The sequence below is a fragment of the Helicoverpa armigera genome, chromosome 12 (assembly GCF_030705265.1).
Source record: "Helicoverpa armigera isolate CAAS_96S chromosome 12, ASM3070526v1, whole genome shotgun sequence".
In the NCBI taxonomy this organism is placed as follows: Eukaryota; Metazoa; Arthropoda; class Insecta; order Lepidoptera; family Noctuidae; genus Helicoverpa; species Helicoverpa armigera.
This window is the reverse complement of record NC_087131.1, coordinates 11,302,889-11,330,522: the sequence shown is the minus strand read 5'-3', so window position 1 is coordinate 11,330,522 and position 27,634 is coordinate 11,302,889. Positions and strand designations below refer to the sequence as shown.

Below are 27,634 nucleotides of genomic sequence, written 5' to 3'. Positions count from 1 at the left end.
AATGTTTTGCTCTTCATAACACGTTTTAGCACTACAGAAATTATCTCAGAATGTGTGTTAAACAAATTGCGCAAAAAAAGTTTCCAATCTCATTTCTCCATTTATCAAAAACAGGTATTTTTAAAAACCTAGCGTTACTAAAAGCGAACTAATTGATTACAGTTAAAACATATTTAAAAAAGGATTATAATTCAATTGTAACTGCTTTGAACAAAAAAAACGTTGTTAAAGGATTAACAATTCTCCCAAGTCTTGAATAGACACTAATTGTATTATCTAATTAACCTGGCGGGATTCATACAAAAGCTTGATTTTAAACGCTACAACACTGCAGACACAATATTACAAAGGTCGCTTGATTATTGCACTTGAGGATTACGTAATCTGATAGTTTGATGTAAGAGTTAGTTTTGTTAATACAAAACAATATACTACAAAAAAACATTCACTACAGGATTTTTTTCTTCCAAACCATGGGTTTTACCTAGTTCATAGTGATATAAATGAGCTTAAGCAGATTTTTATAAACGTTTCACGGTTATGCTAGTGTCTACGTCCAATCTGTTGCTAAGTCATAGTCTGTCTTCAATTATCTCAGGCTTCCATAGTCCTCTGCTAAAAATAAGTTCTTTCACGGTATTACCACAACACTCTCCGCCTTCTGAGTCCAATCAGCCCCAGGCGTTTGTGTACAGTCTTGCTTTTTTATTGATAACCACCGCTATCTTTTTTATCCGCTCTTTTTTGTCAATATTGTCTTCAGAGAGTACGCGTCGTATAATATTTTAAGCTCCTGTTATTCCAACATAGTTTTGCGCTAAAGCGTTCCAGCCAGCAAACAATTTAAGCCATCCACTGGAGCATTTCACAGAATATGAATTATGATCTTAACCATGATCTCAGGTTAAAACGGAGTACCGTGTATATCTTGGAAATGTTGAGCTGCCAAAATGTTAATGTCGCCATTACCATTTAAATTTCAGAAGATTAATCTTGAAAGCCGAAACTTTAGCGTTGTTTGGATATTTGGGAATTTTCGACTACATTTTAGGAGAACACTTAGTTTAATGCGAAGCTATTTTCATCTATATAAGTAGTTACCTAAATGGAATGACATGTATATTGCACGTTTTAATTTAGGCTATACCCATTTGGATCCCCAACTGATTCGTAAGTCCATAAACTCCAAAGAGCAATATAGGTCTTCGTTGTAGAAACTGTGTATAAATCTTTTCATGGTTAAAACAACAAAAAGGCTAGTAAATTAATTAGCGCTGTAACTACAATGGAGGGAGTGGGTTGTAGGTGCGGCACAAATGTTAAATGAACGGAATGCCCGCTCTAACGTTATGATGATGAATGTAGGCCAATTTGTGCCACTTGTGTGCATATTTTAATTTCGGATGAATGAGGGAAATTTTAGTTTCATTTTCATGGTCAGAGCCTGGATAATGTTCTCTAGCGACTCTACGGTTGACTTCATAAAATACGATAATGACTGTAAGGCGCCGTAATGCAGTACTTTAAATTAGAAACAACTGAAAACAAGATCCGCGTAATACGAGTGGTCTGTACCAGATTTAATCTCGCAAATTATGAATATGTTGCTAAGGAATTTCTGCCTAAATATTCTCCCAAGAGTCCAATTACATCAAAAATATTAATAGATTCAAATTCAGCCAAACAAAAGTCTAGAATCCATAAATCTCCAAATAACATATGACTTCTATTGTCTAACAGTTTATGCAAAGCTGAAAACTTCAAATATTTTCATTCAGATCAAAATATTTTCGGGTATGACTCAAAGAAATTCAATGCTCCACAGCTAAATAAGGTGGGTCTTACAGTTTTTAGCGTGGGTGTTTAAAAACTACCAAATTGGCGTGAATGAGAGGAATTATGAGTTCACATTCCTGTTTCAAGGCATTTTTTGCGTCATTTGCATCATCTTTTGTAGGTTTAAGTAACTCCTCTATCAATTTTGATATCATACTTATCTTCTTTATCTAATCCTAATTTACATGTAAGACCAATTACTGTAACTAAATTTGTATTTTGCCTGACCTGTCTTTACTTTTAAATTTTCACTCGTTTCCAACCAAAGAACTTCTATAAAAAACTTAGCCTTATACAAGGATGGAGGACCAAACTTGCTGAAAAACTTAAAAACTACAGTCACTTACTTCTAAATGAAATGAAGAAGTATGGTTGCGAAGTAAGCCTAAGTATGAAACAACATTTATCATTCAATTTGCTCAGCTAAGCCTATTTACGGCGACATCTGCTAAAGCCTTGATAAAAGTAACTCGTTTCTACCAGTTTTTACTACGTTTAATTTATTTTAAAAAATGATGATAATATTACTTTATCCTTGTTAATTCAAGAGAAACTGTTAGTCGGCTTCTTATGGTTGATACATAACAGCGATCGGTTATAAATGAGGTGCATAAAAAACAGTTTAAAGGCAGAATCTAGTGGACACTCTTGGATTGGGGTCCTATTCATAACAAAGACCAAGTCTATGTTGAAGAGCCAGCAGAATTCCAATAGAAGCTTTTGATTGATTTGTAGATCATTGTCCATTTAATACCTCATAAGGTTCTGCTCGAGCTAAGAATAAAATCGTGAGTAATCCATCCAAGCTACATAAGGTACTGCAAGTGACACAGGAAGCGTATGTATGTATATGGCTAGCCTCGGCACTCTCTGACCACCCCAAAAGGAAACTAGATTGAGGATAATGAATGCAGGTGTGATTCATATCGATTATTTAAAGTATCAACTCGGTTTGTTTACTACCGGTCGATCATCGGATGTGTGCGTATATGGATAATATCGGTTTCCGTTTTTTTTGTGATTATCTCCCGTGTGTTCCGTATTCATGCGTTGTTTTACTAGGTACTTAATTTGTCTAATTATAAAAATGTCGAAGCTGAAATAATTCAACTCATGCTTACATACTGTACTTAAATAGTTGCACAAGCAAATAGGAATCTTTCGCAAAAAATTGTAAAGAGCTTGTTTCTGAAATATCTTCGATAACAGCTCTACACGTTAGGTCATGCCTACACGAAATATTTCAACAGCAAAAAACCCCCGACCCAAAAAAAGTACGCAATAATTATGACAAAAGGTTAAAAACGCTAAACTCTATAAAAAGCAAAAAATAACTTTTAACACTACGTAAACTAAATTTTGTCGTGTCGGGGGACCGCTCTAATTCATTACTTTAGATACGTGTTTCTTTTTTTAAACGAATGTTGTAATTAGGTAGGTATCATTTGATTTATGTAGGTAAGTATTTATGAAGGTAAAAAGCGGTCCCCCGACACGTCAAAATTTAGTTTACGTAGTGTTAAAAGTTATTTTTTGCTTTTTATAGAGTTTAGCGTTTTTAACCTTTTGTCATAATTATTGCGTACTTTTTTTGGGTCGGGGGTTTTTTTAAATTTATAATTTAAGTTTATTTCATGCTTTTTAAAGGAGCTCCTTAATTTTTCCTTCTTTCATTTAATTTATTTTATCTTAAGATGGGGTCGCTATATGCGATCTCGGCCAAAGGAAGCTGTTTAACAATCCTCATGACAAACTGGCTCTGGGAGAATTGCACAGATTGAGAAACAATAAAGATTAACCTTTGGACATTCTAGATTTTCAGCAAAAATATAAATCGGTTTATCCGTTTCATTCCGGCATTTCAGGGTTTCATCCGCCACATCCCATTTCCAGCATCAGGTTCTCGTCAATCAGAAACATGAAGAGAACTCGTCAAGACAAATTCAACGAGCCCAAACTCGCTGGGTTTACTAAAAGGCAGTTCAGGGTTACGTCTCCTACCTTCGTACCCTAACAGCAGACCAGCTCAGTGGTTCCAAAAGACATTAGTGTTTCAAATTTCAGATCCCACATATACTTACAAGTAAACTGAGCGTGACATTCCTATCACATCTAGCAAACGAGCTGATGACCCTGAAGACCTGAACCGATTTCCACCAAACATAGCTAAGAACACTCCCGACTGACATACCTTTTAAACAAAAAAAACCGCATTACAATCGGATCATCCGTTTGGGAGCTACGATGCCACATACACACACACACACACACACACACACACACACACACACACACACAGACACGTCAAACTTATAACACCCCGTCGTTTTTGCGTCGGGGGTTAACAAAATCGGCCAATTACAGACTCCATTCATCCAGAACACGACCTTGTTGGCGGTTATCAACTTACGGTACATTTTACGACGGTATTGTATGAAGACTAGGTAAATTCTGATAAGAAGATAGATAACGTTCGCGAACTCGCAAGGCAAGCCCCCTCCTGTGCTACCTAGCCACTCGGCTGCCAGTACGTCGCGTGCCGACTCCACGAACGGACGTGTCGCGCGTCCCCTAAAATTAATATCTCCGACCACCGAGGCAAACAGGATACTCCGCCTTCGGAATAGTGATGAGAACAAACAATAGTTACGTTCTCACAAAAAAGGACAACTAAATAGTGCCGTCTATAACCTACTAATTGTTGTGAATTTACTAACCTTGAAAATCGACTAAAAATGGTTTAGTCACAGTTTTTTGTGTTTATAAATCGAACGACATTAATCGAGATAAGTGAATTGATTGAAATAGAGATGGGATTCGTGTAATCGATTGGACTATTCAGTTTTAAAGTGTGGGAAGTGCGAGTTAAAAATGACGATGTTGGCGGTGAAGAATTTTTTCATGCCTGAAAAGAGAGTGGACTCTCCGAGGTTTTCGAGGATGCCCGAGGCATTAATGAGGTCTATCAGACGACGCTCTTTGAGGGTGAAGAGGACAAAGTCGTTGGTACTGGTCAATGAAAAGAGGAAATCCGGTGAGTGGTAGCGTATGACTTCTTTTAATTTTTATTTCGGTATTGAAACAGATGTTCCGAACAAATGTTAACATTATCTTTAAAATGTGAGCATATCTTACAAACAAGACATTTAAAAGTCCTCTATTTCATAAGAGAGTTTAGAAGTCAATTGCAGTGAAATCGAGAATTTGCCGCTATGTATTTACCAACATCGCTCGTTAGGATAACAATAGCTCCAATTTCGCCAGAAAACACAATTTCTTTCGAACTATTAATAGCACATTTTGGCCAGTAATTAAGAAATCCCGGACCACCATTAAGTAATCGCCTATAATAGCTTCGACAACTTAAGCCACCTATTGATTTTTTGTGGTAATATCGTGTAATTGCTGGCCGATTTTAGATAGAAAATAAGCCATTTACCTTACCGAGAACAGTGGCGCAGTGATTAGAAAACAATTCAGATTGAATTATTCATAGCACGAACATTATTTTGCAATACAACGTAATTCTTAATTCGATGTTTGCTATTCAGATTAGTCTTCCGTAAAATTATTGCTTTGCTGCTAATAACATAATGAGTTCATGTGTTAATTGCAAACTATACTCTTTACAAACATAATCAATATTTGTGTTAAGATTTACTGTATTACTTATAACTTCTATCTGAACTGCTAACCATACTATAGCTCCAAACAATTATAAACCAATTATGACGTATTCGACACTCATTATAAATCCATGACAGATATCTTGAACAATTCCAACTGTGCAAGCAATTTTTCTGACGTTCTAATTGGCAATTGTATTGCCTAGCTTTCATACGTGTGGTCATTTTATCGTCATTCGTCAACGTCATTGTACGTGACATCACTAAGTATTGTTTCGTGGGCTTCTATGTCATATTTTAAATGGTCACTAGCCATAATGTTAAGCATATTTGTTTTAGTAGATGCGACCATTGTTTTAAACCGTGGCCTATTTGTTGGTCTACGTTTTAAAAGTAAAGGAGTTGAATCTGAATGTGATTTAAATGCCCTCATTCTTCTGATAAACGATTTCTTTAATACTGTTACAAATACTTGTAAAAACTCAAAGAGTAGCAAAAAGACTGCTCTGCATACCAATTTCGTTCCAACTTTTTTCTCAGTAGCTAGCTTCACCTTAGCATTTAATTAAAATGGCTGATACAGATCAACAGATTCGTATTGCAATTCTATAGAGGCTAAAGTAACTACAAGTTTCAAGGTTTTTACGATGTCTGTTATTAACATTGTTCCTCTGACTTTAAGTGCGCAATTGACAATATTTTTTACATCCGACGACTATAAAATAACCCATATGTGCATTTATGGGGTCTTTTAAGGTCACATGTGGTTCTGTTTCATGTGTGTCTCCTGAAATGATTTGTTTATCAATGCTGTTATGTTCTTGACATATTTCCTTTATTTTTATCTCGGCGTGTTCACATGACACCCATCCATCTTCTGTATCAATAAAAGTCGTATTTCGTACTAAAAATCTTATTTATTCACAACGTTCTACATTAAATTTTATATCCAACACACGTGGTTGAATGTTAATCTTTGTCGATTAGCGTATAAAAAAGTTATGACAGCTATGTTTGATAGAAAATATAGAAACAACAATATAAGCATCATTACTTTTTTAACTTATTAAATTGCAAATACTGCAATCTTCATTTCGATGACCGAAAATCGAGACGAAGTTACACCAATTCCGTAATCGATAACTGCACCTATAAAAATAGAATCGATTAAGCAGCAATGTTTGAGGAAATCGCCTAATAACTCTTAACTAATGAACATGAAGGAAGGCCTACGGATAACGTTAATATTTCTAATCTGTTGCACATTTATCAGGCGCATTCGAGCTTGATTAACTTTTAGATCGATGGGCATGGCGATAAAATCTTTTTATGTAAAGTTAATTGGAGGGCAGACATGCAACGACCGCTTCCAATGCAAGCCACGTTGAGCTGTCAAACTTTAATTCTGTTAATTGAATTAGGTACCCACTTTCATTTATAAAATTCTCGGAATTAATTTGAAATGTTTAGAGGTACATTTGACAACAAAACTTGACTTTTAAGAGAAATAAGACTGAATATTTTGTCTTTTAGCAATTAAAAAGGTACTTATTTATTATGATTAAACACGTAAAGGTTATTATAGGTATTTAGCTCTTAATTGACATTAAAGCTTGCGGTTTTATATTAATTAGCATAAGTGAATACATAATTGGCTCTATGCCTGTACCTATAAACTGCAATTTATATTATCACACATTGATTTAACGCTTCAATCATAAAACAAATATCGATAAAAATTGACATAAAGTAGTAGTAGGTAAGATGTCGCATCAGTTTTAATATAATAAATGGGCATTAAAAATGAATGAGCTATTTGAATACGATAACTTTTCTAATCGACTAAAAACATTTAGTTTCCGCTAACGGTCAACACTAATTACTAAAATGCACCTGGCCAGCGCGTGCCAAACTAAATGTCACACTTGACGTTACAAAACCAATTAAACTTGACCCCTTTTGTAAACAACCACTTACCATTTAATAAGTCCTTTTATATCAGTCTGTATTAATATTTTTTTATAAGAAAATCCACCGTTTATATAATTAACGAATAAAAATCTATGCAAATGTATTTTTTTTACAAATGACGTTAGTAAAATAAGGAACTGTCACTCGATAATGACAGTTTATGTTGTCATAGGTTGAATGTCAATGTTATAAACAAAAAGGTTTTATTCAATCTATTTTAGGATTCAAAGTAGGTGCAGTTGTATGTAATTTGAAACTAATAGGTATTGTAGGAACCGAAATGAATATTATTTTAATGATTTGTAATTCATATCCGACGCTTATTAGTAGAAGAGCTTAGCATTATTTAGATGCAAATAATGTTAAGATTTTGGCAGCGCTTGACAATAGAATCGTAATTTTATTATCTCGAAAGTATTTTTCATGCATCATCCAATTTCCCGCGTTTAAATAGTTGCAGAAGAGCCAAACTATTCACGTGTTTGGACTTGTGAACTTGTATTGTTGACTGATAGCAGTAACAATAGTACACATTACATATACACAAATAATCAGATTCAAAGAAGTCTATTTACCTTGTTATTGCAAAACTATACATAAACTCTAGCTACTGATGTTTACTGATGTTTGCACAGAAAACTATTTTCACGAAACTTTTCATAATGACCTTACAACACTCAGCCTTGGTCATGAAATTAAAAAAAAAATATGCGAAGCCCAAAGCTCACGACCTCGTGTGAACGAGCCCGTCAAGCCGTCTTTATTCTATTTTTAATATTACAAATAATTATTTGAAGCTGGCACATCGCGTGGGAATAATTTTAAATTATTATTGTGTTGATATTTTTTTTAATGATTTTTGCAATGTTATAACTATTCGTCTTTTGAATATTAGCCCTAATAATATCGAAGATTATATCATGTAATGGACTTCTAATACCTATTGAAATCTGCCTTCGCGAATAATGAAGAAACTTTGCTATGGATGTTCCATAGACATGTCAAATGAATGAAGACTTATGAACTTCTAGTCAAGAAATAGGAACATATTTTCCTACCTAAAAGCAATTGAAAAGTCCGACATGTTTGGACCCAAATTGGAAGCAGTCCAAGTACTAACGCAAGCAACTTTGATTAAGACCTATATTTTGCTCTCATTTTGTGCATTAGACGTTTCGAGATCAGTCTTGATTTAGAGTGCATCAAAAACTGATTTCAATAAATGGTGATGTGGGATCATTCATCTTTAGAGGCAGACTAAATAGTGACTTCATAATGTTATGACGCGCCTCTCTGCACGGTTTGCTTACCCAAATGTGGCGTCTCAGTCTTGGGCTGTCAGCCATTATATCGGCCAAACGTGACGTGATTATTACATTACACTTATAGCGAGAAGGTTATTGATTTTTGAGGTAGTATTGGATGGAGGAGTTAGTGAGAAAAGTGGAAATTTGACCTATCAATTAGACTACAGAGACCCTGGAGGGCACTAAGAAAGAAATTGTCCTCAACCATTGCCATAAAACCCAACCTCTGTTTTTCTAACCAATAAAATAAAGAAAGTTCCTAGCAATAAACCTACAGCATAAACTAATAAACACGAACAAGCTGGCAGGTAAAAGCTACTATCCAATATAAATGCAAATTGCCCATCCAATCCAGTGACCTAATATAAGGGGAAGTGGGTCAGAACAGGCCATTGGATGCAGTCCAATTCTTCGCTCACTGGCGCACCCCTTTAACGCCAACCTTGAATGTAAAGTGACCGCTTTCACCTAGAGGATGGTCTCCCAATTTTGGCAAATGGTTATGGAAACCGTTAGAGAAAGAGTTAGGGGTAATTGTCTGTGTTATTGGGATGGGGTTGCTATTTTTGCTGTTGAGTCTTTGAGGAGTAGCTTTAGAGAGGATTAGATTTTCGATAGGCGAGCTTAGTTAGGCGTATTTCCCAACGTCAGGACTGACAATATAAGTAGGCATTGTAGACTACGCCATTCATTTGTTATGATGATATGGTCAGAACTCATGTGAATTAGTTTTACTACCCTTCCACCTCAATTGTTCTCAGTCTCGTCAAACGTCAGATGTAATCCAAACACAAGTCCACAAAACCTGTCCATTTAGACCAACAACTGATATCCAACCTTATTCCTGTCCAAACTTCTTCACAAAACTAAGCCAAACAGTAGAAGAATAAAAACGAACTATTAAGGAGGTACTATCGAAATTGCAAAAGTTTCGCGCAGCCGTGCTCATAATAAATTCATTTAATGTCGGCTTACAAGGGAACGGTTGCATCAACACAATTTATGAGAGGCTAGAGGCGAATAGCACCTTTAAATAAAGAAATTGAGTATGTTTATCCCAAAAGGGTTTAGATCTAAATATTATTTCCTCTTCTTGCGTATGTCGAAGGAAAATTTTGCGCCAGTTCTGTTATAGGCTAGCAAGACTTGTAATAGAGCAATCACATTCGGTATGACAAGGCGATGGTGATATCACAAACCTTCAATAAGAGCTCAATTTCATACGAAAATTCCGCTGCGAATGTAAAAAAAATCAGGGGGAAACTTACCATTATCGGAGTTTAAACTGTAAAGTAATATGTACGGCCGATTCTCTGTACATACCTTCTTAGTATTTTGGATCAAACACAAACCGGTCTTGGAAATCAGCAATCAAACACAATGTTTATAATTGAAGTGGACATGTAGACGCACAACAAAAAATGGTATGACCACACTACACGCGATCAAGCGATTTCGCGTAATTGGACTCTTATGGGGACAATAGCTCGTACTTAAAGAACTAATAGACAGATATTTCTAAGGAGTTTTCACCTTCAAAAATCGCTGGCGCTTATGACTTAGCCTTCTTCCTGTTAAGATGCGCCTAACAATTTATTGGGGTCAGCAAGGGGCTTACGTTATTGAAAAGGTTCCGCAATATGTTGCCGGATAGGCACGACACTCCTGGGATCGGTATCTGGATCAAATATTGCTGATGTGCGTGGAGGTAAGGAAGTAATCCTAGCCTTGTGGGGAGATTACGAAGGGTTAGGAAAGGTGTGCCGATAGTGAAGGCGGTAAAGGTGCATGTGATAGGACCTTATTGCTGTCAACCTTCCACAAACTGCATATATAGTACATAGAGATATGAAAAAGCCAATGACACTATTATTCGAAAATGGAATCCTAGAGCTTATCGCGATTGCGATAGCCCGAGAAGCGGGATTGTCATTTGTTTCGAAGTTAGATGAAAATATTCGGCAAAAATCGTGATTAAGTCAAGTCAAGTAATGAGACATAAATGCATGATCAAAACTCCAAAATTAAGTATCCTGCTGCGCCAGACATCATTAGTAAACGACAAAAAAACTTGTACATAAACAAACGAATCCGCAACTTAATCGCACTGATGTAATCGATAAAATTTACTACGTGCATCATATCGAGTTGGTGAACTAGTGATGTGACTCATGAATGACTTTGATTTTGACCTCAGATTGCATTGTCATTCTGCATGCATGTTGTTGCAAACGTGAGGCTTTATAACAGTTGTAAATAATAAAATGTAAAATAAGTTTACTTTGTTGAACTGGTTTTGTTGGTAAACAATACAAGCAAACGCTTTGTAACTGTACCGATTGCTGGAATCGTTTAGAATATTCCTATTTATTTACCTTTAATTGAGAGGTTTTCAAACGATTATTTACCTCGCTTTTCAATTTCTTCAAGTTGCTTTTCTTTTTTGATTTTTTTTAATATAATAATCTCTCAATTTAAAAGCAATATAAAATAATTATGGCGTCATAATATTTACATTTTATTGCTGTCACTAATCATTTTGTCTTTAATTTAAATCAAATTGCTTTCAATGATTCTTCCGATCGTTTCTAATTCAAAATTATCGTTGACATTTAATAAATTAGTACATAAATTATACAATTAGCCACAGAATAACCTTCCCAAAAGTCACGCGTTTTATCGATTTAAGAATCGATATAAATCGAATCGAAATAAACCATTTGAAAACCCGTTACGAATTGTCTATTCTTGTCAACTGATATACCATTTGAAATTCGAACGGTAAATTAATAAAACGTTTAAAAACGTAAAAGCCTAGCGAAGCATGAATTTCGAAAAAAGAATCCAACCTACCTAACGGAATAGTGCCGTTCCAATTTTGAAGCCTTTAAAACCAAGAGATGGGAAAATGGGGCGCAGATAGTGCTGCACTACGATAATGGAAGTATCGAGATTGAAATGAAACGTACAGTGTTGTAGATTCGGGCAAAAAGAAAAAGGTTCACTTCTGTTGCTATAAAATATCTATGTAGAAGTTTAGATTTTTGGCAAAACTCTTAGAAATATGTCAGAGTCACTATTGAAATAGAAAGACTTACAGTGTTGATTTTTGTTTCTCCCTCTGCCGTCAATAAAAAATAAAATTACAGTTACAACAGAACTTGCACCTAACATACAGCACAACAAAATATAAACTGGGACCACCTAAGTTCTATGCAAATAAATGTTTCTTTCTTTCTCTCTTTCCTAACATAAAAACTTACAACAAGAGCATAACGGGAACACAATGTCGACACATTCACAACACTAGTGCCGTACTGCAATCGGAAAAGCCATTTGCGAAGCGCAGAGGTCGCATAACACCGACCTACTTGCACGGACCCTTTTTATAACTACTACAATAGAAACTCGTTAAGTCTTCCAAGCTAGGAAATTGGTCGTAAGTCATAACTTTGCAAGGTCTTGAAGTCTTTTAGAGATCTTTCTATAGCAAATCCACAAGAGAAAACTCTTGTGGATTTGCTATAGAAAGATTTGTGGCATTGTAGCTTTTGTATTGTAGCGTTTGTTGTGTCTTGAATTTAGAATTAAGAACTAAGGTTTTGGTTAAGGGAGAGCTCGTGACTAAGTCAATGCCGTGCGTATTATAAAGTTAAGCATCGCTTGGCGAGGTCGGGCCGTGGATGGGTGACCATCTTGCGCCTGCTACCTTGCGTCATGTGTTTTGGCGAGAGATTAACAAACATCCATTCCAACATCATCTAAAAGTAAAGCTTTTCGAAAAATAAAGTAATATTCTATCAAAGCTCATAATATTACGCTAACAGAACGGCAACAGCATTGCAAATTGACGCATTTTAGTGCGTTGTCGTTACGCAAGCCCCGTCAATATGAAAGCAAATAAACGCACGGCGGATACTGAAAGTGCAGGAAATCAGGGTTGTCACCAACTAACTACTAGAATATGTTTGTGTAAAAGACAAATATTGGGGTTTTTCATAGAGTAACCCTATGTCTCTAGGGACAATGAATCCAAAAATCTTCAGCTAAATTACCTGTTAAGTGCTGTCAATTATATTTTTGTTTTAATGCAGCAAACACGGCAGAAGCCATTTTAATTTTAATGTTTCCCTCATTTTTAAAATTTTCTGTACGTGTCTTAGTTGGTAAGCCTAAATAAATAATATGTGTAAAAAACACTTAACTATACTTATTTATGTATTCTAGCTATAAACTATTTGATCATTACAAAACTAAGTTGCCATAATGCAAGAATCCTATAAGACTGCGATATATTAATCTTGATATATTGCGTTTGCCTTATCGTACATGACATCTATGAAAGGATGCAATCAATCTACTTAAGATATCAGATAGTAGTGAGAAGAGAGTTATGGAAACCCACTATATGTGTGCGATTTTCTCTTGGTTGCAAATCGTGATATTCATTTTTTGGAACATTCTGTCTGTAACATTCTTCCGTAAAAGAGTATTATTATTTTTTTAAATATAAAAACTGGGCTTCATTGTTATGTACCAGATTATTAAATTTAAGCTAATTATACCCAGAAGTTACTCGGGGATATGTAGCTTCCCAACCGTAAACGGATTTTTCGAATCGATTCAGAAGTGGTCGAGCCTTTAGGGTTCAAACAAGCAAAAATGTTTTTTCCTTTTTTATATTACTATAGAGCATTTTTTTTACAAAATCCTAAATGTTCAGCAGATTCCTCAAACTTCCAAATTAAATCTATTATCACCTCCTCACTTTTTAATAAAACCTCATTAGCATTTTCCTGTTCCTTATCCCGGATTTAGTTCTTAATATGAATTTATTGCGTGGCAACCCTAACTCAGATGCAGCCGACAAATGAAGCGGGATATCGAGCGATATTAACATATAGATAGATGTATGTATGTATAGACAGAGATTACAGTCCTCTATGTACTTTTACAGTACTTCATGTACTTTGTATAGTCCTTTTGAATATGATAAATAATGTTTAACGAGATTTAAGTACCTACATAAGTGTTTATGGTGCTAATAGGTGATATTTTATTGTAATTTAGTGATGTGTCGAGTAATAATAATAAGTTATCGATAGTTTCAGAAAAGTTGTCGATACTCACGAAATTATTTTTGAAAGTAATTTTTAAAAGAAAAAATAAACTATTATTATGTTTTATATAGTACAATTATCATTACTTCTTCAGTATTAGAAAATCAGTTTCAATTTTCAAAAATTATAAAGTATTCTTCTTCGTACTTCCCATCTTAAGCTGCTATTAACACTTACCAACAAATCATCACACTAATTAAACAAATGACTTACAAAAACACTTAGAACAAAAAACAAGCGGTAATCAGTGCATAACATACGACAAAACAAGAAGCAATCCGATTCTCATGCATTGTCTATTGAAATAGAAATCTATTCAGCCGGCACTGTTCTCTTGAGGCTGTGTACTACTTACTTATGTTAAGTTGGGTAAGCACTGAACAGGAATGGTTGCGATTTTTGTATGATTGTTTAATTCTAGTGAAGAATTTGGAATGTAGAATCGAGGTATTTTAAAAGTCAAGAAATATATAATATAAATATATGGACGGGACGTGGGTGAAACCGCTGGAGGAAGCTGGTTGCTACTAATCTGTCTAATGGTTTACTTCAGAATTCGTTTAAAAACATAGGAAAAATATGTAGAATTGACTATCAATTTTAATGATACCGATGTTTATGATAGTAATTTATCTCGTTTTAGTGTTTTCATGTTAGTATTAGAACATTTTTACGACTAAATATAAAAATATTGGCACATTTGGCACGCGTTTTCAACAAGTCGTTAAAATCAAACGATATTAGAAACTTATAATATCTTCCCAAATAATATTATTTTTTTCTTCTCAAAATAAAACTTGCGGTTATTTATGAGTTCTGGAATATATATTTAGATTCCCATTGCGCAATTTGTGTATTTTATCATTTTTCTACGACGTTATGCTAAACAGTTTGTACATTTTGTGCCAGACAATAAATAAACAAAGACATTGTTATGAAGAAAGTGTGATTTATAAAACACGGTAAACATTCAAGCATATTCATATCGCTGCATTTAATATTAAAATTGGCTTATTTAAAAACGAATCTACCCTTTAAAACAATTTAAAGGTGATAAACAACTCAAATTAATAAAATACACCTTTTTATAATTTTCCCTTATTCGATGTTTATCTCGCCCAATTAAGCGAATTCCATATTCGAATTTGAAATGTTTCGGTGCGCGGGCGCACGTGGCGGGCAGGAAACGGAAGCCATTGTTTAGCCGCGCAGCACGAGCTGAATCGTAAATCGCGATTCGATTGCGTTATCGATATTTTATTTTTGGTGGTGCAACCCTATTTTTGTGTTGTTGTTTTTTGGTTGCGTGCTCATTTTTTTTTTGTTTAGAAGTTAGTTGCCATGGATTTTTGCAACCGTTTGTGTATTTTTATGAATTAAATCAGGTTCAATATTAAGAAAAACTGACGCGTATATTTATTTTAGCGTTCTGAGAATTAGATATAAGTGGGTGTATCAGATTGAAGAACGACGTCAAAACAAGATTTGATAGAATCAGTGACGCAAGTACCATTTAAAAGATTTCTAGGCAATAAACTGTAGACTGATTTTTTCATATCAACAAACTAAATTTAGAACTGTAGGGTCGACAGCCCCATTACTTTGCTTCATTGAGTGGAAAATAATTCTGAAAAAAATTATCATATTTTTTCCAGTTCAGTTTTTTGCGTTTAAAATAGAATCTGTCCCCTGACTAATCAACCGTCTCTCGGGGTCCCTCTCTCATGCATTTCTTTACTTCAAATTGTAGCAGAAGTGCAAAAATTTCAAATCTTTTACTTTTTTTCACCTTAAAATAATTAACTACCGCGGTTGCACTGGATTTTAAAATAATTTTTGGATGAAAAGCTCCAGGTCTCATCAACCAAGCAATTTCGCTCAGTCAGTTTCGTCGTTTCGCTATCTAGAATGTAGACAAATCATCCTCTTACTTTGTACAAAATGCTAATTTGTAAATGGTTCATCGTCTCAGGTGGAAGTCATAATAGTAACTACTGTCGGTTTCCTGCGACAACTGTTATTCAATAATGTTCGCCATTTCGCTATACTTACGAAATGAACAATCTTACTTCAAAAGATGGAAATCCGTAGACTCTGAGACTCGCACAATTAACAATTTTACATATCAAAAATTACAGTTTAAATTCAATCATATTCTTAAATGTTTTATCTGTCGATATTTTTTCACTTCACTACAGTACGTTAACTTAGGACTTGGCGCCAATTTGAATTGGTTTCGAATATACAATTGTTTTATTTAAACAGATTTGCATACACAGAAAGCGGAAAGAAAACATTCTCACTCACTTTCACACCTTTCTTTCCCATGCATTTTTATTTCAACGACGTGTCATCTGTCATAATTCGAAATCAATTAACGTCATAAAAGAATTATTTGCATCATAAACACAAACAGATCTTTTACTTAATAAACAAGGGGTTCTTGAATAAAATAGTGGGCGTTACCATGGTAACCGCCGGTAAATTGTTTAATAATGATCGCGAAATTCACGTATCAGGAAACATGTAATCATGCTTTGAAATGCTTCAAAAGAATAAGGAGTAGTTCTAGGGATGAGATATAAACTTGTAATATATCGATAATTACATGTTTTTTTAATATAAAATTAAACAGCGATATGCCTTTCAGCTTCCTTTTACAGTCAGATATCACCATAATAACACTACGAGTATAGAATAACAAAGAAAACTTTAATCTTCCCTCAAATCGGATACCTTATAAAGCAATGCCAGTAGTCCACAGGAACACAAAACAAATATTTACTGAGCCTTATCTTTATATCGTGTAACACTACTCCGCCACTTCGCTTCCTCATTTATCTATCGATAAAAGATACTCTAGTTCAATACCCTGTAGATACTCGTCACTGACTTTGATATTACAAAGACAGAAATTAATATACGAATACAATATTATCTTATCATTGTAACTGTATGATAGCAATACAAAAATAGATACAAATGACAGCCTGATATACGCGCACTCCATTAAATGTTATCAGCTAATAAATTATGCTAATACCGTTTGACACTTAAATATTGCAAAAATATTAGTCACTAGAATCACGACAGACGTATACGACACGTGATAAAAAATGAAACACAAACATTAGGTATTTTATTCGATGAGTAATTTTCTTAAAAAAAAATATTTGAGTCACATATTTTCTCGATAAAAGAATATCGATGTTTGTAACCAAGATGTCCCACCACTACTCAAGATTAGGGTTTGGCTGCACACAAAGCTTCCTTAATCTATTCGCAAGGGCTCAATGCCACATTATTTGGTGGGCAGATGTTCTTCAGGTAAACTGGAGCAGATGCTGGAAGAACAATGAGAAGGAACGGACGCCATTGAAAGTTTTAATTTAATTATTTTGAAGAACACTTGTGTCTGTTGCGACTTTTAGACTCTGGCTCTTGAATGGGCGTGCCATTTTGAGAGGCTCTGCGTCGATCGCGATAAAAAGCGTGTCTTAAAAGAAGTAAGGAGTCACGTTTCTAAATTGTGTTTCGTGCGTAAATAATGTTGTATAAGTATTACATGTTATAAGGACAAACAAAACATAGACAGTTCTAAAACATCAAAATTACAGAAAAAATGGAATATAAAGTATTTTTATCGTTTTTGAAACTTTAACAAAAAGTGCCACGCAACGAAAGACATTTTTATGGTGTTTTATGTATTTCCTAATGTCATTGCTGTCGTTATCTCATTACGAACAACTTTCTCGCGACATCAGCCCATTTCGCGCTCTGTTGAGCATTACGCAAAACATAATACTCTTTTTGCTCAACCCCTTTTTCTAGCATTGGAAACATTCTGTACAAAACGAGCGATTCTGATGTACCGTAAGTGCTTTTTGTGCTTCAAACTGTGGACCACGATATTAAGGCAAAGCGAATAAAAGAAATTACACAAAAACTACTTTTCCGCATTACTGCGTTTTTGGTTTTTAATTACACGAGCTGTTTTCTACCGTTTGTCGTATAAAAGACAAAATTTCTATGTAGCTATCTCCATGATAAGCGGGAAAGTTATCTGCAGACATCAATGTCGATAAATCTCTTAAAGTTTTAGAACATCTTAGCCTCAGTGATGCAGATAGAAAATTAATTTCTCCCCGTACACATTACAAAACTCAATCCTCCAGTTCCACTTACATTTCGCAAGAAAATAGAAGATATATCAACCATACTAACTACTATTTAATATTCAACAACTGTGTTACTTAAAAGAAAACTCAAGACATTTACAAGTTTTTTTAGCCTTTTTTAGAGACTGGCATAAAATATAAACATAATTTTAAATTAAAAAACCTTCCTACTTACTTTAAATAATAATTCCTCTACATATTGCCTGACTACCAACAATACAGTGCTATCGATAAATCTAGCCTAGCACAGGAGCGGTGGCTCGTTACTCACTATTCATAAATGACTGCTCGCGTGATTATAACGTGTTAATTTCATAATTAAACGCTGTTATTGCATAGCTTTTATTTGTTTAGGTATTTTGTACTGGGATTTCTGTAATATATAACTAGGTGCTTGTTAATCGTGGACTGCTGTTATTTTTTTATTTAGGTCATATGGCGATGGCTGTAGTTGTACTTAATTTGTTCCAAATCCGTTGGTCGTTTTTGGCTAGGTTGACACTAAAACATACTTACACTTTTATATTCAACTAGCGGTACGTTTTATGGCACTTTTGTTACACGTAAGAGGTTCTTATAAAAGTCGTATAATTCCTATATATAATTTGAAAAATGAAAAAATGTTTTAAAAAATATCAATACTATCGATTTTCCACCACTATTTACCTATTTCACTTTTTAAGTAAAAATATATTTTATTTATCTATTTATATTTTCTTCAACTCCCTCCATTTCACAACTGACGTCATACTTAAGCATCTGATCACTAAGTAAGACTTGCAACACAATCGGATGCGCCTGCGTCGATTAATCAGCGAGGCGACATGTGGCGCCGAATGATTCAAGGGCTGTGAATGGCGCAAGTCATAAGAAGTCATTAAATGAATTGGTTAAGTAGCCAGCGTTTTGTTTGCCTAAATTATTGTTTTAGCATTCCCTAACTTCTTACTAGTCTCAATACTGTAGAAGATTTTTTCAATTCTTCTGTCAGGAAATTGATAGATTTTGACATGTTTTGAATTTTACGTTGGTAATGTAGGTACTTTTTATATCCATTGCCAATGATGTAATGTAGTCGGTACATTCTAATAAGGACCTAAAGGGATAACAGTAGCGATTATATTTTTTCTGAATATTTCAGGAAAAAAATATTATCGAGTAAGATACCTCTATCAGCTTTCTTCCTTGTAGGTAAAGTAGTAACCGTTAATATTGATGTAAGAAGCAGAAAATCTAAGAATATAGTCTGCATCGATATTCTCTTATAAGCTCTACTTACCTATGATATGCACCTATATCCTACGATTAATATAAAGTACAGTATTTCATAATAGCAGAACATAGCGCAATGCGCTAACGGTGACATTTCCTTTTAAAGCCACATCTTGGAACGATTTAACGCAAAATTGCGCTCATTAGTCCATATACTAGCTATTTTTAGAAACAACTTGTACAATCATAATTGCAGTCTTGTTAATCCTTGTTGCTTAAGTAATAAGGTTTTATTTCACATGATTTGAATGTAGATGTTGGTTTATAATTTGGTTTTGGTGAATAGGGTTGACGCTCTCGAATGGGAAAATACGAAGATATTGTTTAATACAAAAAATGTCTTTATGTATCTGAAAAAAAAAAATAGTTTTAATATATTTTGCAACAGTCTTTTTTTCTAGAAATACAGCAAAAAAACTACGAATACTTCTAAAACATTAGTGTATTATCATCTAAGTAATTGTTTAATTACTATACAACCCACATAAGCCGCTCATTAACTTTTCAAAGCAGAAAATAGAAATTAGCATGAAAACGATATGGGACACGGTGTGTCAAGGATAACTGCAACCTCGAAATGTTAATTAAGTTTAGCAAGGCTTTAAAAATAAAACAGTTTTTAAATATGGGCATAACGGAAAACTGTTATTATAATGGACTAACTTATACAGGCGTTTTTTCTCACATCCTGAATGGAGATGAAAACTATTCTATTGGATTTCAGACATGTCTAACCGTCATGTCAGTTGCAGAAAGATCCAATAAAATTTAAGCTTCATTGAATCTATTGCTAGCACTTTCATTTTGAAGACCAAGATATTTAAAGAAGCTTTATCTTTAATTAATCTTTATGCAACTGACGTTAAACGAGATACAATAGTGACGCCTGCATATGTTTCGTCTGGTCTACTAGCTAAAGCCACAAGTACCAATTGTGTGCGAACATTTCTATAATGTCTGCGAAATTGCAACCTTTGTGCGCGAATATTCTAGCACTGGACTTACACTGATGAATATACTTACCTACATTTTTAGCTGGTAAACAAAATATGCGCAGACATGGAATCTTGCCATTACACCTTCTAATCTTAAGACAGTTAAATACAAAACATGTAATTGGAAATTTTTATATTGCTCTGCGTGATTTAGGCCAATTTTATTGCAAGTGTTATTGACCTTTACTTCCTAGAAATAGTTAGGCCTTCTACACTATACGACAATCACCATAGCAACCGAATATAACAACACATTAGTATCTAATACGACCTCTACATAGTTAGAACTTCAATGTTCAAGAGAATAGGACTAAAAGACAATGGGCAAATCCGGTCCAAATGTCTATCATCAACAAACCTGTTTAGCTAAGTGAAGAGCAAGTTTACACCAAAAATGCCAGATACAAGATATAGTTAAAAATATATATTTTCCTAATCCTGTATTTATCCTGTATATAATCCTAATATTTTTCTGTCCGCGTTAGAGGGACAAATATTTCATCGATATGCTTTCACAAAAATGTACATACATGGTGTTTCAAAACTATAAAAAACCTGAAACTTTCCACAGCTAGGAAATGTGAGAAAACTCCAAAAGAGCGTAGTTTATACAACTGTCAAGTCTTTTTAATGGCTGGAAATATGGCCTTAAACATAATGCTAATTTTATAATAATCTACACTGACAATGTGTATTGTAATATTGCAGTAAAATGAAGTCATAACAACTTTGAACGCGCGCTCGTAGATATAATAATATAACTAAGCTTCGTGTGTAGTCTGATAGAATTGTGTGGTTGGTGGATGATGCTACAATGAATAGGAATTATGAATTTGAATAAAAGAGCAGACTGCAGTAAACTGCTCCAGCACAGATCTTTTAATGTTATATCGCTTTCCCTACTTTTCCATACAAAGCTTTTCCTACATTTCCATACAAGCAAATTTTCTGCTCTGGTTTTTCAAACAATTAATAAACTCAACTGCACGGTATAGTTTGAAAAATCGGTCTTTTATGAGCAACAAAATCCACTGATGTGAAAACGCTCTTCTCGTTTAAGCTATAATTCCCTAGCTATTGGTCAGTCTGTAATCTCTGTCTATCAGGTCCAGAATTAATCATCAAAATATTACTCGTATTCATTAAAAACCTCAAGCTTTTTACTAATTTAGAAACTCTGATATTTATTATAAAACCTACACACAAAATTACCAGTAAAATGAAAAGTGGACAACCATAACACACATGTTAGTCAACTCTAATGTTATTATAGCAACTTAATTAAAGATGCAACGCCCGGCGCCGGCGCACGACGGCTGACGTCACTATCATTGCGGGATAAGAAGACTGTAATGTTTACTTTTGATATAATGTAATAAATTAGTATACCATAACTTGTGTTATGTTAGCAATTATTAATAGAAATGGATAGATAGCTTTTAAAGACAAAAAATGTGTATGCAAAGTTGCAATTTTTGCAAGACTAATGTGGCCGACATTTTAAACTAATTGAAGCAATAAATGGCTTCGTCTTATTATAGTAACATTAGATTTGATTCTCTTCTTCTTGTTGCCCTGTTCCCAAATTTTATTTGAGGCCTGCACAATACATTGTACGCTTCACTAACATTCACTTCTTATTAATTTCTCCTTTCATACAATCCATCCATCTCTTCTTTAGTTTTCTTATCCGCCTTCTTTTCAGTATTATGAATCTGGGATAAAACCACGTTAAAAACCAATCACAAATTAAAAACAAAATCTAAATCAGTGTCCAATCAACGGCATTCCTAATACAATTGAACAACTAACTGACTTTATGAACACCATTTATGTACTTTGTCATTGAAGTATAAATGTTCTACATGAAACAAGGCTGTTACAGTCACGCACCATTGTGCTGTAAGGTTGAAAAACTATTGTTTTTATCTATTGTATTAACTGTTACAATACAATGAATTAAACGGCTGATCTGCGAGGTTAAGCTGATCGGCTCAGGTCAAGGGATGGATGGGTGACCATTGAGCGTATCGAGGCCGTACCTTACAAATTAGCAGAAATCCAAATATATAAGGAGATATAGACTTTGGTAATACAAGAGGAAAAAAGGTAGCTGGATAATGATGCAAATTAAATGGTGAAGTAAATGAATAAAAAAAATTACAATGATTTCGACCATGAACGTTGAATGGACGAATGTACGGAAATGCAATGGTTTTGCTTCAATTTTAATAAATATAATAGCCAAACCTTGGTCATAAACGCAGCTTAATAGTAGTGACAGTTTTTATTTTTATAAAAACTTACGAACAACTGTAAATAAAAGTAAATATCATTACAATGAATAAAATAAAAAACTAGGTAAATTTTTTTTAATACGATTAGGTTAGTTCATATACATGCAGATTTTTCAGTTTTAATGTTAAAAGAAAGTATGAAAAACATGCTACATAGGAAAGAAAAGTAAGCATCTGGAAAGGCATACCAAGGAAAAGATAGATTATTTCCTAAAAGAAGTCATGAAAAGAAAGGGACTTAAAAATAGGACAGGAAGAAGAATACACGTGTGCAAAATGTAAAAAAAAAGGAATAGATAATACACCTTTCTATAATAAAGCACTTAATAATGAACAAGATGAGAGAGGAACAACGCTTGAGGAATTACAAACACACTTTGAGTTATAAAATAATATTATCATTGAACATTCCTGGTGATCTACTTTGATCTTTGTTCAGCTACTCCCACGGACATGTTGTTTATATTACCTTTTGTACTGGAAGAACTAGCTTTTATACCTTTTTTTACTCGCTTTATAAATTATGGTTCCTTTACTTATTCAAGTCAAAACATATTTAGTACCTTAAACTTGCAGTAATCATTTTTTGATCTATCAATAAACCTACATTATAGCTGAATTTCATACATCATCCTCCTCCTCCTCCGAGCCTTTTTCCCAAACTACGTTGGGGTCGGCTCCCAGTCGAATTTCATACATCATCCCAATCAATAAAAAACTTCACAGACTTATTTGGTGTTACACAATTTACTACGCTGTTTTAAATTCTCAACAACTTATTTGTAAGTGTTACTTTAAAATCCTCCTGCCCTTAGCATGTCTTCCTCATCCATACTTATCCATCTGACGACATCTCACAAGTGCCATTCTTTCTAACCATATCGTCCAGCCATCCTTTATGTATTAAGTCTTCTTGTATACTTATCCTTCCATATACACTTGAAACTACTTTAACTCCTGACAATATCCTAGACTCCTATTTATTAACCTAGACCTAGCACTATAATAGTACCCGAGTTCATTCGCTACGCTTGTCAGTTCCGACCTTAACCACCAGTCAAGGCTCTGAACATGAACCTTTGTCCTTTCAACGCGTAGGCAGGACTAATTACTCAAAAACTTTGCAAGTCCGCCTTTCAGATAAAGTGGTTCGCCCACCTTTTCGGAAGCAAAGGTTACGGTAAGATTAATTAGGTTTTTAATTGTAAGTCTTTTATGGTGTCAAAGTTAATACCGGCTTTTGGTTTGGTTGCGGATGTAGATTGTTAAATTTTCTTCGAGTTGGAGCATTTTTTAAATCTATTTTTTAAGTCTTGAAATCAATATCCTTTTCAGCATTAGAATCATTATGCTCAGGATATTGCTTTACTACAATACGTTAGGGCTTAACCACAACATCACGCGCAATCTATTTCTTCGCTAATCAATCATATTTTCTTTATAAATCAGATTTAGTTCATCCTCGTGCCTTAAGCTTCTCCTATGGCAATACAATAAGCCCGATCTTCAGTTCTCCTTTCATCCTTGCTCTAACTTATCATCATCATCTTGTCTACAGTATCCGTCACATAATACGTTTGTACTTACAACCCATGTAAAGATAATCCTTGCAAAAACTTTACTACCACTTAGCACATATTTTCTTACTCATTTCGATACCGTAGGCGGTCCGAAGCGTGCTCGACCAAATAAAGACCACAGCGGGTGTCCACTCGATGAAAAAATAACAGTAGGAATTAGTAGTAAATTCTACTTCAATGGGCAGATGTCCTTTCTATTCATGTCGATATTCCTTAGCAAATACAAGGCTTTATACAATTTATAACTATAGACATAATAGGATCCACAAAAAAGGTATTGCATTAAAAATTCTAAACTCCATTCCATTTTGAACCTTAACTGTAACAAGTTAAGGGTGCTCTTAGATTTTCGTGAGATGCCTTAATAAATTTGTCAAGACTTTTTTGGACATTACCATAGATTTTTTATGTAAATCCGTCGGAAATGGGTCTGATGTATTTGACATGGCGGAACGTCTCTTTGCTTTTAGTTTGAAATAGAAATGATTTTAAATTGGGCCGAAAGAAACTAATAGAGAACCAAGATTCAGCTGCTGAGCTGTCATTGTAAATGGCCTTTGACCAGGCAAAGGAAAAGGAATAACTTTATGACCTTTATTTAGTTTTTGTTATAATACACATGAATACTATACCTTACGAATATTATTGGAGTTCTAAGCCTGGACTAATTAAGCTTTTTACATTCTTGTTAGAATTGATCCAGTTTACACTCGTATAGAAAAAACTACATTCAGCATGCTGCGAAAACTCATCCCAAATCCGACCTCTTTTTATATCGTCTACAAATCAAACACTATCAATGTCTAGAATCGCACATGCCGTTACCATGGCAACGGGACACACACCTAAGCTGGTAATCCTATCCTCCCTCTAAAAGCACTCAGGAGTTGTGTACTCTCTGTACAATGTGAATCTATCGGCGGATCGCGTTACCTCATCCAGATTCTATGGGATTTGTTTGATTATGGAGACATAGCTAATGTATGGTGTTTATTAACGAAGATTATGTGGTGAATTTAAATAGATTTTTTTATCGTTGTGTCTTGAACCTTATTCCATTGAAATGGGTTCTTATGTCGGGATAACGTAGCACTATACTGTAGGAAATGATGACTGTACTGCGCAGTCTTGCATAATTTACAATTCCAGATATCTATATGTAGATGACATTGCTACCTTCTATTAACTGAATTCAAAATCACGGACAACATTTTTAAAAATCTTCATAAAGTTCGATTAGCTAACATCCTTCCTTAAACCTAAACAGCCAATTTACATAATCAAAAAGACAAAAAAAGCTTATTTAAAATGTAAAACACAAGTCCTGCCGGCAGTCATTTAGCGACGGAAGGAAGCCGACTCGGTGCCGGTCGCTTCCCATCGCACGGCCGACTCCCCACGGGCGTCATGTCACAGGGACATAACAAGGGTTATATTAGTTTAGACCTTGAGGTAGTTGGCTGTGAAGATATGGGAATTAAAGGTTTAAATAGACTTTATGAATTAGGGAAAATTTAAAATGGAATGGTCAATGCGACCAGTGTGGTCCTAACACTCTTAGCTCTTAGCGATAAGACCGCCCATTTTATATAACCTTCTCTATGGTCCAAAGCATCAATCGACATCGACCAATATTTTTCTTCGGTTCAGTGCATCGATCGTTGATCGATTGGTTTGGGGCCACCCTTAGACCGTAGCCTTTTGTATCTCTTGAGGATGTTCCTACTATCAAACATTAGTTTCAGTATGCCATGAAAACTAACTCGTCCAGACATTGGTTAATATACTCAGTCCATCGTGTCAGTCCGACCTGAATATTTGATAACTGAATTCGCAGACAGCTAGCAGCACCATGTAAAATATTCAACCGTGTCTAACTAGACTATGCTCACCAAGTTATGAAAAGGCTAGACTCGTACTGGTATAATAATGTTTATCAATAAGCGACATTGTCGCGAAAAAGATTCGCAAATCCAGCTGAAAGATGTTGTTAGTATGTGGGTAAATGACAGTGCAAATCCAAAATGTGAAAATGGTGACGACGATAAATGTAACGACCAAGTGAGGGTAGCTCGAAAACCTTATGCTTCATGAAGACTGATACCTGTCGTCAGTCCACCAGTGACCACGGTCGATGCAATGCACGCACGGTTCAGTGCAATTCAAGTTACAAGTGAAGCTAAAAGCGTGTTAAAAAGGTATTGTACCGTCATAATTAACTACATACTTATCGTGATTTAATTCAGATTATAATATGTATAGTACTTGTTAAAAGCCTTTATTTAAAACCGCCTACAACATAATTATATAATTAAATCCAACAGTTATTACGTGGGAGTTCGTCACGTCATACTGGGCAGTGTCAAGGTTAACCAAATCATAACGCCTTTCGTGATCCACTCCAATTAAGAACAGATTTGGGTACGGTTAATTAACAAATAATTAATTTGGAAAACCCTTTGCTATGTGCTTTCTGGCTAATTTTGTGAACCTGTATCATCGTAATTAATTTTAATTTAGCGAGGTATTAAGTTTTGTTGTTTTAACAGATTTCTAGAGTAATTTTGGCAGAAAAGTCAAAAATAGAAAGGGTTATATCTACCTTCAGTCTGTATAGAAAAGTTCCTACACTTTAAATATTATTTCGAAACATTTCAATTTTATAATATGAAGAACTGTGTTTCGTCTAAGATCTCTTCCTTGAATTTCAAGCAAAAAGTTTACAATCACAGCCATAAAAATATCATAAAAAGAAAATATAGTAGGCAGCAACTGAAGGTGACAACATTTACTAAGAAATCCTTGCTTCAAACGACCTACAAATAATCTTGTTAGTACAGTCTCTTCAATATTAAATTCTAGCAGTCCTTGATTGCTTCAGTCAAGCCGAGCATAGACTGGGAATATCTGGAGGCTATTGAATTTACCTGGAATTCCAATAAGCAAACTATGTAGATAGATAGATAGCTTAGTAACTGCAATATTGAGTTCTGTAAAGGTTATTGATGTTTTGGTACCAGTTGGTAGGAATTGTAGAATTGCAGGATTTGATGTTTAAACTAAAGCGCTTTTAGACTATTGGCTTTTCTACATAGGTTTTCTATTTTGACGGATTACAGTGCGCGGAAGAAAATTTGCCAGTGTAAAAGCGCTGTTAAAAGCTCGACCATCTTTGAAGATTCTCTTCTCTTACACAAATAACCTGTATTTTTATTATGTAATCTATGAGTATGTAGTTTTTATTTACCTCAAAATCTGTATATTATGTTTACAATATTTATATTCTACAACTACCAAGAACTAGTTGCCATTTTTCACCCCCTTAACAAAGAAGCCCCATAAATTTTGACAACTTACAAGATTAAGCCCCCCTTAACCCATAATTTCAAGTACCAAAAAACACGAATCAGCTCGTTTCACACATTGATGCCGCCATAAAACCCCATGGGCTG

General features: G+C 34.5%; 1 protein-coding gene across 3 annotated transcripts in view; it reads left to right on the top strand.

Annotated features, from left to right (window-relative positions):
- The window catches only part of LOC110374324 (centaurin-gamma-1A), a 235,305-nt gene that overhangs the window by 160,481 nt on the left and 47,190 nt on the right, over positions 1-27,634 (top strand). Inside the window, exon 1 of one of the 3 annotated variants that reach the window (XM_064037112.1) lies at positions 4,343-4,870. The exons of the other annotated variants lie outside the window; for them this stretch is intronic. Within the exon in view, the coding sequence (XP_063893182.1) occupies positions 4,708-4,870 (163 nt within the window). The 5' untranslated portion in view covers positions 4,343-4,707. Of the gene's footprint in view, positions 1-4,342; positions 4,871-27,634 lie in introns of those variants that run through there. 3 annotated transcript variants of the gene reach the window in all.